The sequence below is a fragment of the Aotus nancymaae genome, unplaced genomic scaffold (assembly GCF_030222135.1).
Source record: "Aotus nancymaae isolate 86718 unplaced genomic scaffold, 86718_ANA_hifiasm-v0.15.2.pri h1tg000010l, whole genome shotgun sequence".
NCBI lineage: Eukaryota > Metazoa > Chordata > Mammalia > Primates > Aotidae > Aotus > Aotus nancymaae.
The window spans coordinates 62,339,611-62,360,177 of NW_026988421.1; the positions used below are offsets into that span (position 1 = coordinate 62,339,611).

Sequence of the window (20,567 nt, forward strand, 5' to 3'; positions counted from 1 at the left end):
GTGGGGTGTGCGTCCGAGCTCCCAGCGAGGCAACTGGCCTTACACTAAGGAGGCTGAGGCAGGAGAATGGCTTGAACCCGGGAAGCAGTGTGCTGAGTGAGCAGTGAGCCGAGATCATGCTGCTGCACTCTAGCCTAGGTGACAGAGTGAGACTCTGTCTCAAAACAAACAAAAAAACTGCTTCAAAAGGGAAAAAAGAAAGAAAACCCTTTGAACTAAGCCACTTCCGGCACTTCAGACGGACGTGAGAAGGCCGGGCCCGGGCTGAGGAGAATCCAAGATGGCCGCTGGCCCAGAGCGGCAACACCCTCTGGTGACTTCGTTGTTTCCTGTTGGTCTTGGAAAGGAAAAATGTTTGTGACAAAAACCAAAGTCAGGGCGCCTGGAGGCAGCCCTGCTAGAATCATTAATGCCAGCGGCACTTTTCCTGGGCTTTGGCTAGTGACGTTAATTCTTAGTGTTCTGTGTTTAAAACTGCCTGCTGTGTCTCCTGTCTTCCCTTCAGAAGAGTTTGAAGAACAGCTGAGGTAAAGGGACCCACAAAGGGGGCAGGAAACGTCCTCTGGTCTCAAAGCGAGATTTATTGTATAAAGACTGTAGTGCTTTAACTTTGTTGATCAGTAGTGTGATCTTGGCTCACTGCAACCTTCGCCTCCCAGGTTCAAGCGATTCCCTGCCTCAGCCTGCTGAGTAGCTAGGATTACAGGTGCCCGTCACCGCGCCTGGCTAATTTTTGTATTTTTAGTAGAGATGGGGTTTCGCCATATTGCCCAGGCTGGTCTCGAACTCCTGACCTCAGGTGATCCTCCCCTCTCAGCCTCCCAAAATGCTGGGATTACAGGCATGAGCCACCATGCCTGGCTGCTATTTGAGTTTTTTAAGAACTCCCTTTGGTCTCTTGTCCTCAGACAGGAAGTGAGATCAAGACAGATTTTCTTAGACCCATTTGACTGAGAAGAAACTGAGGCCTAATAAAGTTTTGTGATTGGCTGGAGGTTGAAGCAGAACCTGGCTCCCAACTCCTCCATCTACATCCCTTTTCCTCTGCTGTGGCAGCCATGACCCAGGGTCAATCTTGTGGCAGAGAAGGGAAGGGCTGGCAAGGAAGCCGCCATCCCCTACGCTGTGACTGCCTGGGTGGGTGCAGAGTTGGCCCCGAGACTCAAGGAGCTGCCGGGAGGTCAGAGAGACCAGCTGTGTGCCCCGAGGTCTGAGGTCATTTCTTAAGAAAAATAAAAGGCCAGAGAGCTCTGGCTCTGAGCCCCAGGCAGGGTCTCTCCCAGCCTCTTGGAAACCCTGGTTGCCAAAGGTGTTCCCCAGAGACGTGGTTCCATTAGGTAATGTGTCTCGGGAGCAGGGCCGGAGCAATTAGGGCAGCCTGCCGTGCATGAGCTGTCACATAAAATGGGACCCCAAGAAAGGGCTGCTTCCCCAGCTCTTTCACACCCAGCCTAGAACGGCTTTCAGAACGAATGTGTGAGTGTGCATGTGAGTATGTGGGTGTTCTTGTGGGTGTATGCGTGTGTGTAGGGTATGTGTTCTCAGTCGCCAAGACCACTCGCTCGCTCTCTCTCTTTTTTTTTTTTTTTTTTGAGACAGGGTCTTGCTCTTTTGCCCAGGCTGGAGTGCAGTGGTGCAATCACAGCTCATTGTAGCCTCACTCTTAGTTCAGGTGATTCTCCTGCCTCAGCCTCCTGAGTAAGTGGGACTACAGAGATGCACCACCATGCCTGGCTAATTTAAAAATTTTTTTAGAGACAGGGTCTTTGCTGTGGTGCCCAGGCTGGTCTCAAACTGTTAGGCTCAAGTCTTCCTGTCGCCTCAGCCTCTCAAAGTGCTGGGATTACAGACGTGAGCCCCCACACCTGGCTGCTGAGGCCGCTCATCTCCCTTCCTTCCCACTGTAGGCCAAGCTGGTATTTCCATTCTCCAGGGGACCTCCCTGCTTTATTCTACAGCAAACGTCCACTGAGCACCTATGGTGTGGCGGGCATGGTTTCCAAGTGTGCATCATTGGGCTTAGAATTGGTGGGCTTGGGAGGGGTTAATAACTCCAGCACCACCACCTCCTTCACCCCCTGCGTAATCCACAGAGACCCTGCCTCGGTGCCTGCTGCTGTCATTGTCCCGACTGTGGTTGTTACCAGAGGTGCCTGTTTCTGCTGCAAGGTCCACCTCTGAAACCCTGACTCCAGAACCCTGCCTGGCACAAGTAGGGACTCCACAAATGTCTCCCTCGTGAGCAGACGGAGGGAAGGTTGAGGAAATCATTGCATAAATAAATAGGAGAGCCTGGCTGTACCTTCGTTCTTAATGCTTTTGGTTCTTTGTCCCCATTGTTAGTCTTCCAGGGCAGGGCATTCTTCTGCACCAAGCAAAAGAGCCTTGGGTCAGGGGTTGGAAACCGTGACTCCAGCCCTGGCTCTGCCAGTAACTCCTGTGGAACCTGAGACAGGTGTCTTTGGGCGCCTGGGCACCCTGTGTTTCCGTCTGTGACCTGGAGTTGTTACCCCTGTTCTGCGTGCCTTGAGGGGTGGTGGTGAGGACTGTTCTGGGGCCATGGGAGGTGGGATGGGGTGTGTGGAGGGAGCAGGGTGGCTGGGCTGCCAGGCAGGCTCAGTGGGCTATATTCGGGGACAGTGGGCCTCTTGAGGAACGAGACTGTGTCCTCTCAGCATTGAATCTCAGTGCCTGACTTAGAGGTGCTGCTGAGCAGTGTCTGTGGGACTCACGGCATGCAGAGTGGCCTGCGGCACCAGGTCGAGTTCCTGCAGAGTTTGAAATTACTTAACAAAATATGATGTCACCTTTGGAAAATGGGTTACTGGTATAGTTTGAGGGCCATTTTCTCCCTTCCAGGGGTTAGGTGCAGAAAGCTTCCTATCCTGGGGTCCCACTGCTGGTCTGGCCTGAGGATACACTCTGCAGGGACTCTGTGGAGACCCACCACACACAGCCAGAGCTGATTGCTTGGGGGCTGTTGCTGCACTTGGGAAGAGGGTAGGGTGTGAGCCCTGGAGACTGTCCTTCAGCCACTGGCTGTCTTTGGGGACTGTCAACTGCCTGCCCAGCTGGGCCCCACCTCAGCTGGAGGCAGAGGTCACCAGGCCAGATTTCTTCCCGTTGAGTGGGTGAGCGAGGGGACACCAGGGCGGCTTCAGTAATGTCAGGGGGGTGGCAGGGTAGGGAGGGCTGCTGTCTGGCTTAGCTTAATGAAGACCCTTGTTGGCTCTTCCTTTTGTTTTTTTTTAGAGACAGAGTCTTGCTCTGTCACTCAGGCTGGAGTGCAGTGGCACAGTCATGGCTTGCTGACTATAACCTTAACCTCTTGGGCTCAAGCCATCCTCCTGCCTCAGCCCTCAGGCCTGAGAGGCTGGGACTTCAGGCGTGTGCCACCACACCTGCCTCTTTTTTGGTAGAGACAGGGTCTTGCTCTGTTGGCTCTTCTTTTTTTTTTTTTGAGACGAAGTCTCGCTCTGTTACCCAGGCTGGAGTGCAATGGCATGATCTTGGCTCACTGCAAACCTCTCTGCCTCCCGGGTTCAAGCAATTCTCCTGCCTCAGCCTCTCGAATAGCTGGGATTACAGGCATGTGCCACCATACCCGGCTAACTTTTTATTTTTAGTAGAGATGGGGTTTAACCATGTTGGCCAGGCTGGTCTCGAACTCCTGACCTCATGTGATCCACCCGCTTTGGCCTCCCAAAGTGCTGGGATTACAGACGTGAGCCACAGTGCCCGGCCAACAGCCTGAGCTGTGTCCAGGTCTTCAAGCATGTGGCCTCCTTGGTGGACAGGAGGCCTGGGTTCCTGCTTGGGCTCTTTGACTACTCTCCATGTGACCCTGGCAGGTCATGTCACCTCTTTCACCTCAACCTCCCTTTCTGGAAGGCAAAGGGGTTGACACAGGCAACCGAGGTGTCCTGTGAAGCTGGGATGAATGTAAATGCAAGAGGCATGTGGTCGTCATTCATGGATTTGACACAGTTATTACACACCTGCTAAAGTGCACTGCGCTAGGTGCTGGAGATGTCACACAAACAAAGGGCAAAAGTCCCCGGCCTCACGGAGTCTATGCTGTAGTGAGGGAGACCCGCCGGGGTGGCACACATGTCAGGGCCGGGGTCTGTTGGACAGCGAGGCATCCATTGGGAGAAGCAGAGCTGCTAAGTGTCACAGGTCGCAACTCTCTGAGGCCGGTATTACATGAGGTATAAGAAGAATTTGCTAAAATGGTTGTAGGTAAAGAAAGACAGATTTTTAGAGAAAGTATGAAAAGACGTTGGAAGGGTGCCATGGGCAAGTTAGCAAGAGAGATGAGTTGATTGCAAGGAGACGGGCTGGCTGGGGATTTTTTAGGACGGTGCTTGTGCTGTGTGTCAGAGGGCTTTGTGCAGCGTTGATAACACCAAGGTTGCAGTGAGCTGAGCTGCTTTTTTCTATCAGCTGAGGATCTGGTGAGAGCTGAGTGCTGGAAGATTGTGTTATTTGCACAGCAGGGCCATGTCCTGGACAATGAAGAAAGGCAGACTTGGAGCTTATCTGCTTCCTCTCTTTGCTTTCCCCTGTTCCCACCAGCTTGATCTCTTTCCCTAATTAGGACTCCACTGTTAGGAGGTGCCGATGGGGCGGTATGGGAGTTTGCAGTTTTAAATAGGTAGGGTGGTTAGGCAGAGACTCCATGAGGTGGGGTTGAACACGGACCTGAAGGAGGAGCCTGGCATCGGGGGGATGAGCAGCCCAGGCAGAGGATGTGGCCCGCGCACAGTCCCCCAGGTGGGAGCTGCCTGTGTTTGAGGAGCAGAGTGAGGGAACGAGAGGCAGGAGAGGAGGTCAGAGGTTCTGGGGGCAGGGCAGACTGTAGGGCCTTTTCTAGAATTGCTGGGACTTGGGCTTCTACTTTGGGTGCGCAGGAAGAAATTGCAGGGTTTTGGGCAGAGCCACCCACTTTGTGTTTGAAGAGTCACTTAGGTGCTATGTTGAGAATAGACAGCAGCGGGTGGGAGAGGTGGCAGGGGCCAGCCAGGGGCTGTTGCTGAGTTGAGGGTGTCTCCCTGACCAGGGTGGTGAGAGGCGGTCAGCCTCTGGAAGTGTTTTGAAGTGGTGCTAGTGGGGTTTCCTGATTGATTGATGGGCCATGGGGTTGAGAAGGGCGAAGTGAAGGTGGAGTTCCGGGTTCTGGCCTGTGCACCTGGGAGGATGGAGTTGCCATTGAGCTGGGCAGGCTTGTGGGTGCAGCAGGTTTGGGGTACACTCGGGAGGTTAGTTGGGACATGCTTTGTGGGTTTGGGCTGCCTGACCCATATCCATGTGGAGTGCTTGAGCTGCTGGCACATCCCAGTCTGTAGTCCCCACTCAGCGTCTGTCTAGGATCCAGATTCTAGATGATACTAGAAGCCATGAGCCAGGGCAAGAGGGCCTGGGGAGGAGTGCTCAGTGACTCACTGAGTGCCTGCTGCATACCAAGTTCTATGCAGACCCCCAGGGTGGCAGGGAGAAGGGGGAGGTGTACCTGATTATGGGCTAGTGCCCTCCCCTGGGTTTGTGGTTGTTTTGAGACAGCCCCTTCCTTGAAGGAATTGGAATCTGTCAAGATGGAATTTGGTGAAAAGTTTAATTGAAAGGTTCAGCCTGAGGGCAGAGGAAGCCGAGAAGGGCAGGGCTGTTGGGGTGGAGGGCTGGGAGCCGGCTTCGCTTTGAGAGAGTAGGGAGCTTGTCATAGGCCTGGAGGGAGCCCAGCCAGGCAGGAGGAACTGCGTGGGTGAAGGTACAGAGACAAGAGTGAGCAGGGAGTGGTGGGGCTTGACTGTGGCCAAGGGGGCACGGGTGGTAGGAAGAGCTGGGGTCTTGGGGTTCATCTCCCAGCTCAGAACTCTGTGGGTTTGGGCAGGATGCCTACTGTTTGAAGGGTTAACTAAGCACACGCCAAAAAAAAAAAAAAAAACCCTTGCTGAGCCTCATCTGCAAAATGGGATGGTCACACCTCCTTTTCGGGGTTGCAAGGAGAGTGCATTAGGATCTCATCTTCAGGTCAGGATGTGATGCGCTCGGCCCCCACATGGCACTCAGTAGACTCTGACACACTCACGCTCCGCTTGTGTGGTAGCCTGGGGAGGCTCCCAGCCTTGCCTCAGTGAGCCCCTCCCTGGTGGCCAAGCAAAGAGCAGAGCTTCCTGGGAGACCCTGCTGGCAATGCTGGGCTGCCTTGATGCCAGGCAGGCTGGAGGTTTGAGAGGCCTGAAGGACCCAGTGCCCTGGCCACCTTTCCTGGCCCTCTTCTATTTTAGGGCTCAATCCAATGGATGAGGAAGCCTTGCCCGGCTCCACCACAGCTAATGACAGCCTGGCCTGCCAGGCCATATAAAAACAGCTCCACTATTTTTATCGACAGGAGGTGGCCGATCCGTCCTCCTCCCCAGCAGTGGTGCTAATGTGGGATGGTGTTAAGGAAACCAGGGCCTTGATAGGAAGTGGGTGATTGTCTCAAATCACAGACCTGTGAACTGGCACGATGTGCCTTCGGAACCCTCTGGGGTGGGGGGAGGTCAGGCGTCACCTGTAGACAGTGGTCTGAATTTGGAGATAATTCTACCTTTGGAGCTCAGAAAGAGCCATTCCCCCTCTCCACCCAAGAGAATCTTCCTCAGACCTAATCCTCGCCATGTCTCTTGCAGCAGGCGACACCATCCCTGCAGCTGTGGGAGAGGATGGTGGTCGTGTTCATGGCACAGAGCCAGAGCTGAAGGCATTTCACGCCCACAGCACATTGCCTCCCAGCTTCTTAATTGAAAGTAGTTTGGAATGGCTGTTGCCCAGTGGAACTGTGGGTTATTTCCTTTCCTTCCTTCTGAGAAAATGTTTTGAAATAAGCTGCAGGCTTTGGGATGGAGCTTGGGGAAGGATAGAAGTAGCTTAAGCGATGGGGTGGAGAGCGGCCAGTTGCGTTGCGGCGCGGACCACACAGCCTTGCAGACAGGCAGGGTCGCATTGTATTGGCTGTGGTTTATATTTAGGTAAAATCTTTTTTGTTGTTGTTCACGCCCCAGTCTCTAAACACATCCTGTTCCCAGTGGCCCCATCCCTTCTACGGCAGACATGGGCCATTCCCACCCTCAAATCCCCAGAAGCCCTCACTGGCCTCTATCTGCAGGGCCAGGCCTTGGCTTGGCTTGCATATCCACTCCGGGCCTGGCCTCTCACCTTCACCCCTCCCCTACTGCCACAAGCTCCCTTTCTGCCCACCCTGGGAGGGAGCACCCTGGGGACCCATCTCAGTCTTGGGCCCCCTTCCTGCCGTTCATGTTCTCCCCGTCTCAGGGCTCTGTTCTGCCTCCTCTCTGTAGGCCTCACCCACCCTAGATGTCCTCTCCTCCTTGAGTCCCCCCGCCAGTGATTTGTATTTCTGTCATCCCGGAATGCAGCTGCTCTGGCTGCTTTGAAATGATTTCTGTCCCCTCCAGGCACGGAGGGCAGAGCCTGTGAGTAATTCATCTTTGCATCCCCAGTTTGTGGCTGGGTGATGGGCATGGTGCAGTAGCCCCTCCCTGCTGGATGAGTGAGTGGATTGGTGAGCATTCTGTGGTGCTGAGGTGCCTTCTCATCCCTCACTTTGCTGAGAAATCCTACCTCCATAAACCTGGGGCCTGTGAGTTTCAACGGCAGAGCCAGGACCAGAAGCCAGCTCCTGGGACTCATGTCTCCCAAGGAGCCACAGTGCTGCCTCTGGTCCCCTCGCCCCTCTCAGGCATAGCCCACTGTCTACATTTCACCCCTGCCCCCATCTCCAGGGCCCTAGAGCTCCTTCTGGATGGATGGGTGGGCAGGCTTTGCAAGTTACCATCTACTCTGCCACCCTGGAGGCAAAGACAGCAGAGACTGTGAAGGTAGCAATGGGAGGCTGGGGACCACAGGCCTTGCTCAGGCGATTCCAGCTCTGATTTTTGGGACCGTGGGCCGTGCCACGTCTGAGGCGGCGGAGCGCACCCCAGGGCTGAGGAGGAGATGCATGCAGGCTGACGTCGTGTTCCTGTGCGGAAAGACTTCCAGCTGCAGCCCAGCTGTGAGCAGAGCAGCCATTCCTGGCTCCCAGAGGCCGGGGCTTGCCGTGCCCTCCCACAGATGTTCCTGGTGCCCAAGGGATGACCCCTTGCCACGTCCTCTTCCTGGAGCAGGGAGAGCTGCTGTGGGCCTGGGGGTGGGGTGAGAAGGGGGTAAGAGTGAGGCGAAGTGTGCCTTCACTCTTCAAACTTTCCTTCCATAGCGTGCAGGGGAGGGTGCAGGCTGGGTGACATGTCTGTGAGGGGTGGGCAGGGTGCCCTGCAGGAGAACCAGGCTGTGCATGTCCTGGGCCTTATCCCCTGGCCTGTGGCCTACACCCTGACCCCCCACACTGTGGAGAACCTAGAAGAGACCCTCTTTAAGTTCCCTTCCTCCTGAGCACAAATCTCCCATACATCTTCTGTTAACAGGTCACTCACACCCTCAGACCTTCAATGGTTCCCCAGTGCTGAAGCCATGGTGTGCAACCCTGGCTATAGAGAGTCTCCCAGAGAGCTTTCGACAATCCTGATACCCAGGCCACACCCTGCTGAGGTTCTCATTGGATTGTTCTGGAGGGGGCCAGGCATCTGCATGTTAAAGTTCCTCACGTATCTCATTGGCAGCAAGGTTGTGAACCGCTGACCTGGGGATAAACTTTCTAGGTGACACAGGCGGCTTCCATAATGGACCCAGCCTAGCTCCCCCTCCTGTCCCTGCTCATCCTCCCTCCAGCCAGACCAGCCCCTGTCAGCCCCCACACTCCAGGCATTGGCCTCACCTCTGTGTTTCCCCCATCTGGTGCACATTCTGTCTGTGTAAATCCACCAGGCCCTCGCAGCCCAGTGATGCTCCCACACTCTCTAGGAAACCTCTTTAATTGGCTTCGTCGCTCTCGCCCCAGCACACGGCCTGGTGCCATTTTCCACGAAGTTGCTCAGGCTTGCTTGCTTAAAAGATCCATGCTCCACAATCCCCTGCACCCACACACCCTCTCCCTCTCCCGAGCCGCTTCCTCTCTTGCTGCTTCTCGGCCAGGTGGCCTCTCTCTGTTACCTGTCCCCAGCCTTGGAGAGGGTGAGGGCTGAGGGTCTGAGGGCTGTGTGCATACTCCTTTCACTTTTGGAAGTCTCTTGGGGACCTGTTGGGCTCAGAGGCCAAGATGGGGTTTCTCCCCTTCAAGGCTGGAGGATGAACTCACCCACCCAGTAGGCCCAGTGCCGGGGTGGGTGACAGGAGGTTGATGTGTGTCCACATGGCAGAGCCCCAAGAACGTAGCCTCGATGACCCCTGCCATCAGCCCCCTCCCAAGGACACTGGTCAGAGCCCTCATACCCTCCCTGAGGGAGCCCTGAGGGCCTGCAGAGAGAGGAGTGAAGCCTTTCCTCTGGTCCTTGGAGGATTGGGTGTTGGTAGGAGGTGGCAGTAAGGGTCCTTCCACCCTGGACATTGGTCCTGGGCATGAGGTCCTGCAGGAGGGCCTCAGCGCACCTTGGGCACCATGGAGGGTATCTGCAATGAGCTCTCCTGCTGTCCTCGTTCACCCCAGAATGGGAAAGCAGTTGTGATTCCGTGGCAAGAGAGGGCGGCTCAGGAAGGCCAGGAGGCCTGCCGTGCCTCTCAGGTAGAAGTGGGCTCCTGACCCACGGCCCTGGCATGCTCCATTGCTTGTCCTGTAACCCACCTGGGGGTAACGCCCTCAGCTCTGAGGCTGGGTCACCCTGCCCTGGCACTCAGGGCAGCAGTGTGGGATGTTTGTTTGTTGGAGGGCACGGATCCCCCGACACTGACCCCACCCTGTTCCATCCTCCAGGCGAAGGCAGCTAAAGAGGCACAGGAAATGCGGAGACTGCAGCTGCGGAGCCTGCAGTACCTGGAGCGCTACGTCTGCCTGATTCTCTTCAACGCGTACCTCCACCTAGAGAAGGCTGGCTCCTGGCAGAGGCCCTTCAGCACCTGGATGCGGGAGGTGAGGGGAGGCTGAGGCCGAGAAGGGCCGGGGCAATGGCTCCCGCAGATGGAGCTGCGTCACAGCCAGGCAGGGCCTGTGCATGGCCTGCAGGGACCTCGTGACAGGCGGGAAGAGCCCTCATCCTCCATTCTGCAGGAGGCTTCCGTTTGGCCAAGAGTTTGTCTAATCTGACTTTGGGTCCCCAGCAGCTGGTCTGCGCCTGGCAGGCAGCTGATGAGTTTGATGAATGAACGAATGAATGAGGAGGTGGGAGGGGATGAAGTGGTGGGGGACAGAGCAGGGCAGCCTCTGGGGCTGGGACCCTGTAGCACACATCACTACAGCCACCCAAGCGTGGATGATGGCTCTGGGCCCACCTGGGCACTTCATGCCCTCAGTTGTGGTCCACCCTCACCTGTGCTATGTGAGGGGCTAGGATGAGGCCGTGGTGGCCGTGCCCATTTCTCCCTCCAGCCGTGATCTTGAACCAGTGAGCCAAGCCCTCCACAGCTGCTGGCCTCAGCACTAACATGGAGGTGATGTGGATGCTATTGGTGCCAGCCCTGAAGGCTTCAATGGGGACTCTGGGGAGACATACAGTGCCATCTGCTGGAGCCTGTGCTGGCAGGTCTAGCACAGTGTGATTGTTGCTCTCCCATTTTACAGAGGTGGAGACTGAGCACAGAGAGGGTGGGTGACTTGTTCAAGCTTGGCATGAGGGCTAAGACACCAGCCTCGCTGTCTGCCCTCCTGGATCCTCTCTGCTTGGCCTCCTGGCTTTTCTTCTGCTCAGCTGTTCTAGAGGCAGAGCTGCCACCTCGGCACCTCTAGGTCAGAAGAGAGGCCTTCTTCCCTCTTTGGCAAAGCAGCCTATAATTACTCCCCTGCCAGGAAGCTGGCTCCTCCAGACCTCACCAGCAGGTCCTGGCAGTTCTAATCTGGACTGGAGGCTGGAATTAGCTCCTGGGAAGTGGGTGGGTAGAGAGCAGGGGCCGGTGACCCGGCCGGAGTGGATACAGGAAGGGTACGGGGGCTGAGGCAGGTGTAAGGTGGACGCAGAGCTGTGAAGGAGTGGAGGCAGAGTAGGGCTGCCAAGGGCAGGCTTTGAGGGTGGCCTCGGGATGTCAAGTGGCGAGGCATTTGAAATGCCCCCGGTGCATGTGATGCGTGTTGAGTCAGGAGGCCTGGTGGGGTCACACCAAGGCCATGTCGGGGCCACCCTCTTGAGCAGGCCTGGGCTCATCTTCCTCTTGGAGCCCCTGGGGAGGGGTAGAGGTGGAAGGGGACGAGGACACTTCCTGCTTGGGTTCTGCTTGGAGAGTGGAAGTTGGGGGAGCCTGGGGCTGGGAGGAAGCTTGATCCCCTCCCCAGCTGAACCTCCTGTTGGGGATATCAAGGAAGGAGGGCTGCTGGTCTAGGCAAAGTGTGGGTTCTAGCCTCAGGGGACCTCAGCCCCTCTCTCCTGTGGGTGAGTGGTGGGTGGCCCCAGAGCCAGAGAGGGATGGACCCATCCCTTTGTTCTAAGAGGAGGTTGTATCCCCCGACCCCATGCCCAGGATGGTGGAGAGACAAGGGGCCTCGCTGTGGGATGGTTTGAGTCTGGCGCCAGGGTCTGGGCTGCCGGGCAGCAGAGCTGAGTATCCAGGGGGGCCCCATTCAGCCCACCTGGGGTGGAGGCCGTAGCCTTGCCTGGCCCTGCGTCCATGCTCTCCTCCAGCCCTCCCTGCAGACCCCACTCCTGGGCGTCCACACCGGAGCATCAAACCGCACAGGGCCCAGCGTGTGCATGGCCTCCCTCACTGCCCTCTGCGTGGAGCACTCACTGCCTGGTGCTTTCTGCACGTATGGAGCCCTCCTCCAGGCTGTCCTATGAGGTGGGGCCTTTTCTTTATGAGGAAACTGAGGCTCAGGGAAGTTAACAGAAGTCAAAAGTGCAAACTTGTTCAGGTCACCAAGTTCACGGGCCACAGACTCAGGTTCAGAACTCGTGGCCTGAGTGGCTTCCCTGATACACTACCCCTGCCTCTGCTCTCCTCCCAGGTGGCATCGAAGGCTGGCATCTACGAGATCCTCAACCAGCTGGGCTTCCCCGAGCTGGAGAGCGGGGAGAACCAGCCCTTCTCCAGGCTGCGCTACAGGTGGCAGGAGCAGAGCTGCAGCCTTGAGCCCTCCGCCCCTGAGGACTTGCTGTAGGGGGCCTTACTCCCTGTCCCCCACCTGCAGGGCCCCACGCAGGCCTGGGGTGTCTGAGGTGCTCTTGGCTGGGAGTGGTCCCGGGGGTGCTGGCCTTGAGGAAATGATTCCTCCGCTTCCTGGAGAGACTGGGTGGAGTTGGGAGCCTTTTTGAAAAGAGCTTTTTATAGGACAAGGAGAGAGCATAGTCATCCCTCACAAACCACGGAGGTGTGTGGCTGGCCTCCAGGGAGGCTCCGCTGTGTGCACCTTGCAGACAGGCTGGTGTTCGGCCTCCAAGGAACTCACTCCCACAGTTGCCAAACACTGTGGATCTCTCTGTCCTCTTCTTCCTGCTCTCAGATTGGCCTGGCAGCCCCTGGCACAGAGCAGACCCGGTCACTGGTAGCTCCCCATGTCCTTACTCCTGCTGCTCTGCCGTTACTGCTCCCCTTCTTGCTGCCTGAGCACTGCCCTCAGGCCTCTGGCAGCCTGAGGGTGGAAGGAACAGTGTTCTGGATGGATCTATCATGTGGAAGTCAGCTTCACTCAGTTTTCTGGACTCTCATGTCCCTATCTCCAACCTAGTAGACTTCAGGAAGGACAACCTACCTGGCCTGGTGGGGCTGGCAGGACGGTGGAGGTTTCTCAAGGAGCTGGAAGCCTCAGGGAGCCCCTCTCAGGAGGAGGAAAGAGCTTCCAGAAGGTGGACGCAGCACAGTGAAAGAGGCCCGCTCCACTTGCCTGGGAACCTGGGCAGGAGGCACAGAGGCAGCCAAGGCCTGGAGCTGCAGGACCCACAGCACTTCTCCCTGTCTCGGCAGCCCAGGATGGCCTGGTGCCCCCACCTGCTGCAGCAGGAGTCCCAAGAAGTGCTGGCCAAGGGCGGTTGCTGGGGTGGTCCTCATGGACAGTGAGGTGTGTAAGGGTGCACTAAGGGTGGGGGAGGGAATTACCTGGGCTCCGGGCCGTCCTTACTGAGCATCTTTGAGCTGCCTCCCAGTGGGAGCAGAAAAGGCCAGACCCTACTGAGTTAGAGGCCCCTGGGATCCACTCTGTCCACACAGCAGGAAGGCTTCTGGGCACAGGTGGCAGAGAAGTGCCATATTTGAGTTGAGCCTTGCAGCTCTTCCGGCTGGGGACTGGCGCTTGCTGAAACCCAGGAGCTGAGCAGTGAGGAGGCTGTCCACCTTGCCTGGCTCACTGGGACCAGGAAAGCCTGTCTTTGGTTAGGCTCATGCACTTCTGCAGGGAAAGAAACAAACAAAAAGAATGTGTCATTGTCATGATATTTGAAAAGGGGAGGAGGCCGAAGCTGTTCACATTTACCCAGTATTGGAAAATATTTGACCCCCTTGGCTGAATTCTTTTGCAGAACTACTGTATGTCTGTTCACTACCTTTTCAGGTTTATTGTTTTGATTTTTGCATGAATTAAATGTTTTAATTTCTTTGCAGACAAGGTCTAGATACAGAGTCAGAGATGGGATTGAATGGGGAGGGATTCTTTGTGTTCTTATGGTTGGCTCTGACTTTCAGCTGTGCTGGGACCACTGGCAGATCACATCACCTCTCTGCCTCAATTTCCCCATCTGTAAAATGAGAGACTAATACTTGCTTACCTACCTCACAGAGGTGTTGTGAGGATTCATTCGTGATTTTTTTTTTTTTTTTTGTACAGAGCTTTTAAACATTAAAAACAACTAAACGTGAGTACACCTGGCTACTAATTGATCTTTAGTGTCAGACAGACATTGTAGAACTGGTATGACAGGCTGGGGTCCCTGCCCCTTCAGAGTAAGGTTGGGCCGGCAGAGTGAGTTGAGAGCACCTGTTCTCGGTACTTTCAGCTCTAGAGCAGGTGGGTTTTTGCAGACACGCATCCCTGGTTGTGCCTCACGCTCTTACACTGGATGCCCGGGGCTGTCAGGCTGAGCTCCTCGTTGAAGAAAGCAACAGAACCAGCAAGTTCTCACTAACGTATGAAGGACTGATGCATGTAGGGAAACAGTATACAGCAAAGTGGAATTGGGGGCCTGTGAGGGAGAGTGGGTCTCAGCCTCCACTGTCTCCCCTGACCCCGTGGGCCCCACCTGACCCCTTCAGGCCCCTGGTAGACTGAGCACACGCCACCCCTGGTTGAGATGCTGGCATTTAAAGAGGCAGTGGGGAGGGTGAGATAGAGAGAACACTGACCCCAGGCCTCTCCCCCAGCGCTCGCAGGGTAAGGGAACAAGGTTGTAGTTCTGAGGTCAGCTGGGTGGGTGGAATGGAACCCAGAGCCCCCACTGCCCCAGACTAGGAGAGAAGGCCCCCGGAGGTTCTTTCCCAGCCCAGCAGGGTGTGGAAGTTGTCTTCTCTGGGTGCAAGAATGCGCTGCGTGGCTTCTGGACACAAGTGTAGAGCTGTATACACCGGGGTGGGGGTGACTCTGCGGTTCTCTCCCTGGGATGGGGGAGGGGCTGGGTGGGGACACACAGGAGTGAATGGGTGTGCCTGTGTATGTGTGTCCCCAGATTCCCCTGGGCCTGCTCTAGCCTGTGGGAGGGCGCCTAGCAATGACATGAATGGCACTGTAGCTCCTGCTGGTCAGCAGCGTCTGAGCCCTCCTATTAAATGAGTGAACCCAGCACAGCAAAGGAGTCATCAGCAGAGTTAGGGAGCTGCCAGATAGGAGACAGCATTCACAAACCGTCCATCTGATAAGGGGTTAATGTCCCAAATCCATAGGAAACCCAAATAGTGCAATAGTAAAAAAAAGCAAGTACCTCAAAAGAATGCACACAAATGACCCACAAGTATATGAAAGAAATGCTCGTATCACTAATCACCAGGGAAACGCAAATGGAAACCACCTCACACCCATTAGGATGGCTATAGGAAGACAGAAGAGAAAACCCTTGCACTCTGTTGGTGATATTGTTGGTTAGTACACACGTTTTGGAAAACATTGTGGGGGTTCCTCAGGAAACCAAAAGTAGGGCTACATATGATCCAGCCATCCCCACTCCTGGGTACACATGCAAAGGGAAGGGAATCCATGTGTTGGAGAGGTGTCTGCACCCCATGCAGCATTATTCACAGTAGCCAAGACAGGGAACCAGTGTGTCCATCAGTGGATGAATGGAAAAAGAAAATGTGGTCTGTGTATACAATGGGTTACTATTCAGCTTTTGAAAAGGAAATCCTGGCCAGGCGCGGTGGCTCATTCCTGTAATCCCAGCATTTTGGGAGGCTGAGGTGAGTGGATCACTTGACGCCAGGAGTTCGAGACCAGCCTGGTAAACATGGTGAAACCCTGTCTCTACTAAAAATACAAAACTAGCTGGGCTTGGTGGCGGGTGCCTGTAATCCCAGTTACTCGGGAGGCTGAGGCAGGAGAATTGCTTGAAACCAGGTGTGAAGGTTGCAGTTAGCTGAGATTGCACCATTTTACTCCAGCCTGGGCAACAAGAGGGAAACTCCATCACAAAACAAAACAAAAAAAACAAATCCCGTCATTTGTGACATGAGTGAACCTGGGGAAATAAACCAGGCTCAAGACAAATACCATGTGATCTTATATACGGAGTCTAAAAAAATCCAACTCGGAGTAAAAGGGTGGTTACCAGAGGCTGGGGTGGGAGGAGGTGAGGTTGAGGAGATGTTGGTCAAAGGTCACAAAATTTCAGTTAGAGTAAGTTCAAGGGGTCTACTGTATATCATGTTTACTACAGTTAATAACAATGTTATATATTTAAAAATTGCTGAGTAGATTTTAAGTGTTCTCGTAACTTGGTAGCTATGTGTCAGCAGATGATAAGTATGTGGAACAACGCTCACGTTGAATATCTTAGCTTCTTCACAATGTCTGTATACCTCAAAACATCCTTTTCTATGCCATTAACATACAACTTTTACTTAGCAGCTCATTTTAAGATACCATGTAGTTTGATCTTTCCTCTGTGTTAATCTAAACTAGTGATGTTTTGATGCATTCCTTGTTATGTCTCTTTCTTAAATAACAGTACATATTGCTGAATTATAATCATAAAAAATGAGTTAATGGCCAGGCGTAGTGGCTAACGCCTGTAATCCCAGCACTTTGGGAGGCTGAGGTGGGCAGATCACAAGGTCAGGAGTTTGAGACCAGCCTGGCCAATGTAGTGAAAGCCCATCTCTACTAAAAAACTACAAAAATTAGCCTGGTGTGGTGGCAGGCACCTGTAGTCCCAGGCGGAAGAATCGCTCGAACCTGAGAGGCGGAGGTTGCAGTGAGCTGAGATGGTGCCACTGCACTCCAGCCTGGGTGACAAAGTGAGACTCTGTCTAAAAAAAAAAAGAGTTAATACACATCGAACTTTTAGGACAGTGCCTGACAATGCCTATGAGCACACAATCAGTTTTAGCTGACTTAGCCCAGTCTTTCTCTCCAAGCTCTGTGGGTGCTCAGAACAAGTCCCCCCATTGACGTACACGTATGGTCACTGTCATGTGGCATCCTCACTGCTTCCAGGACTTTGGACATCCCTCACCCCACCCCCACCGCCATTTCAAGTGTCCAGGCTGTGCAGCGTCAGGCAGGATGAGACCCTGAGTCTGTGCCTACTTTCAACCAAGGATCTGCCCTGGTCCCTGGTTGAGCCTCCACCCTGTCTTCCCTGCTGCCCTGGTGGAGACCCTGTACCCCAGGCTAGCAGCCTTGATATGCCTGGCTCCTACTCCCTTAAGATGTGTTCTTTCTTGGGAGCTCCTCAGTCTTTTAGGGGTCCTGTCACACCAGTTTTCCCAGACTAGGCAGTCCTCAGCTGGGTCCACCCAGGACGCACACCCCTGAGCATGGTGATGAGTGCCCTTGGTGTTCTGTGTGTAAGGGGACACGTGCAGGGGGGAGGTCTGTGCGTATGGGCAGTGGGCAGTGATGCAGCAGATCATGGCAAAGTTGGGTGTCTACATAGACCAGGCACCATGCCAGGCACCAGGGAGCTGTGGACAGGGACAGCCTGCCTGCCAGGAGCTTGTGGCATTGCAGGGACGAGAGAGAATGAACAAGTCATTTCCGCCAGGTGTCATGAGAGCTAGGGCGGGGCAGGGTTTGGAGGACAGTGGTGGTGTGATAGGTCAGAACCAACCAGGACCCCACTTCCATTGCTCTCTTCTGGAGCTTCTAGAACAAAGAACCAGCGATGTTGTGGACCCAGGGGGAGCCAGGGGGCCGGTGGTGTCTGGGGTGGGACCACCACACCCCGGAAACCATGTAGCACTGATGGCCTGAGCTCTTCTCAATCTCCGTGCTCTCCCTCCCATCCTTTAGCCAGACTTCAGATCTGGCCAGACCCTGAGAAAGGGGCCCATCCGCCAAGGGCCCTTGCTTTCTCTGCTTGTCAAAAGAACTGGTTTTGGATGAGCAGGAAGAATGAAGCCACCCACCGGCCATCGCCTGCCTGGTCCTTTCCTGTGGTATTCAGTACAGAAACCTCAAACTTTATCTGCAGAATTGGCACACATGTATTGTAACTGGTTTTCTCTTACAAAAAGCTGTTCATCTTTTATTCACACAAGTACAGCGTAACCATCCACTAGTTGTGAAAATTCAGCCAGTATCTTTATCCCTCTCCCTGTTCTCACTCCCACTCCCTGGGTTCTGGTTTTCAAAGGTATCGTTGTGACCCATGCAGCCCTGTGGGTGGCTGGGCATTTCTCTATGCTGTCCCTGGCTCTGTAGCATTCCCTCGTCTGCTTCTCTGACCACCTAATACTGTGTGCTACACACACCCCTTTCTGCTCAGCCAGCAAGAGGGGTTTCAGCATCCACCCACACAGTGCAGGAGTTCGAAAGAGCGTGGGTAAATCACACCGCCTCTCTGAGACACAATGTCCTCAACTGTAAGTGGGATTAAAATGCTTATTTTGGGCCAAGTGTGATCACTCATGCCTGTAATCCCAGCACTTTGGGAGGCTGAGGCGGGTGGATCACCTGAGGTCAGGAGTTTGAGACCAGCATGGACAACATGGTGAAACCCTGTCTCTACTAAAAATAAAAAAATTAGCCAGGCATGGTGGGTGCCTGTAATCACAGCTACTTGGGAGGTTGAGACAGGAAAATCACTTGAACCCGGGAGGCAGAGGTTGCAATGAGCTGAGACTACACCACTGCACTCCAGCCTGGGTGACAGAGTGAGACTCAAAAAAAAAAAAAGAAAAAGAAATGCTTATTTTGTAGGGTAAGTGGAAGGATCAGAGTTAATGGCTGTGAAGTTTCTGGGCCTTACACACAGCAGCACTCACTGCAGGAATTGTCTTGTTTTCCGTAGTTATTAGGAACCCTGGAGCTAATTGTCTTGTTTCTTGTAGGGCATGTTATTAGGAGCTCCTCAGACGGACTCCAGTATTTGAGTTAGTGGTGTGAAGTGACATTACTCATGAGTGATGGCAGGGATTTGGGGCAGAGAGCACCACTGGCTCTCAGAATGCAGCACCTCAGCTCGTGTGTCCTCTGGCACTAGAGAAGCCAGTAAGGGATGAAGGCATTTCTTAGTATTTCTTGAGGGAAGCCATGCAGACTTCTCTAATGTTCAGAGCAGAGGTGGAGTTGGTGGGCCAGGGAGAGTCGTTGGGAAGGACTAACTTGGTGGTTTCCCAGAGGAAGCCAACAGCGGGAGAACTCTTGGCACATTGGCCCTGGGAGAGTGTAGCAGGAGTTTCCATAAATGTGTTGCAGTTGGGTTAGGGCAGACAGCCTGGCTTCCAGAAAACCTGCCTCCTTTGCATTGCCCAGGACAGAGCAGGTCTGGGACAGGAAGCTTCAGAGTGACTTGGCCAGTCACTGCCTTCTCTGGGCAGCTTCCCTTTCTTTGCAATAGCAGACTGATCCTTGCCCCTCTTGCCTCTAGGCAGCCTGAGGGAAAAGGAGAAAAAGCAGTTGTTGGCCTAAAGGAGGGCAGGGCAGGGCAGATGCCAGGGTCTATTGGACACTGACTGCTGAGCCCTGCGCTAAGTTCTTTACACACACAATTGAAAATGAGAGCAAGTTCCGTCAAGTCTACCTGCCCTGCTTGCTTTGGGTTGCTTTTTAAACTCCCCCTCCCAAGCTTTTTCTGTGAAGCTGAAGGCCATGGTAGCTGAAGGCCTCATCGCTGAACACTGGAACTTAGCCTTCACTGGCTACTTTATAGATAACTTTCATAGGTCACCATGGTAATGGTCACTTCAGTTGTTTTTCAGAAATTTGGCCAGCTCCTGTCCAGTTTAAACTAGCTGAGACCCCTATCCTTCACCCTGGACTGCCCAAGTGCTCAAGGGGTGGCCTTTTGACATCAGAGAGCTGACAACCCCACCCTCAGATCTGTAAATGCTGCCATTTTCAGCACATGCGCCCTGTGAAGTGCAGTGAAGCCTGACTACCCTTGCTCAGGGGGAACCTCTTCCTTCATTTTTTCCCACTGCCAATCACCTTTCCCCACGATTTAGATCATCGCACTTCCCTAACCTGTAAAGATCCTTCAGTCTTATCCTCAGGGGTTGGGTGGGGGTGGTTTTGAGAGCTGTTCTCTCGTCTCCTTGTATATTGCCCTTGCAAATAAATCTTATCTCTTTCGCAAAACCCATGTCACCATGATTTATTCACTGTGCAGAGGCAGAATGAACCTGAACCTGGCCAATCTTACTTATGGTTAGGAGTGAGTCAGGGATTGTGGCATTTACAGATGAGAACACAAAGGCTCAAATAGAAGATGGAAGATTCATTCGAACTAGATAAAAACCAAAGAAGCAAAGCACATAAAAATGGTGTCATCCTGAAGCTGGACAAAACCATGTTTAACATCTTATCCTATTTTTCTACAGTTTTACTTTGTGAATATACATATGATGTACATGCCACGTCTTCTATTTGAATATGCAAGATATCCATGGATGCTTTATAAAATTAGGTCCGGAACGTTGCATTATCTTATTTCTTTAGTTACATGTTAACAAAAGCATTCTTCTCTGCCTTTAGCTTTTGAAAGAGTTCAATGGCTGTATTTCATTGTGTGGATACTTAATAACTTTTTATAATTTAATTCCTTTATTCTAGGGCATTTAGGTTACATTGTTGTTTACAGTTCGTTTTTTCTCGTTTGAGATAAAATTTAGCTGCTCAAAATGCAAAAATCTTAAGTGTCCCATTTGATGAGTTTTTTTTTTTTTTTTTTTTGAGTCAGAGTTTCGCTCTGTCACCTGGGCTGGAGTGCAGTGGTACAGTCTCAGCTCACTGCACTCTCCTGGGTTCAAGTGATTCTCCTGCCTCAGCCTCCGAGTAGCTGAAACTACAGGCTCCCACCACATGCCTGGCTAATTTTTGTATTTTTAGTAGAGGTGGGGTTTTACCATGTTGGCCAGGCTGGTCTCGAACTCCTGATCTCAAGTGATCCACCCAGCTCGGCCTC

General features: G+C 53.7%; 1 protein-coding gene and 1 pseudogene across 1 annotated transcript in view; both read left to right on the top strand.

Annotated features, from left to right (window-relative positions):
* PALD1 (phosphatase domain containing paladin 1) overlaps window positions 1-12,744 on the top strand; it is a 97,191-nt gene extending 84,447 nt beyond the window's left edge. The window contains exons 22-23 of the mRNA XM_064374245.1: window positions 9,851-10,006; window positions 12,029-12,744. Coding sequence (XP_064230315.1) covers window positions 9,851-10,006; window positions 12,029-12,181 — 309 coding nt within the window. The 3' untranslated portion in view covers window positions 12,182-12,744. The remainder of the gene's footprint in view (window positions 1-9,850; window positions 10,007-12,028) is intronic.
* LOC105722586 (uncharacterized) lies at window positions 12,576-13,872 on the top strand (annotated as a pseudogene).
* Window positions 13,873-20,567: the final 6,695 nt, after the last annotated feature.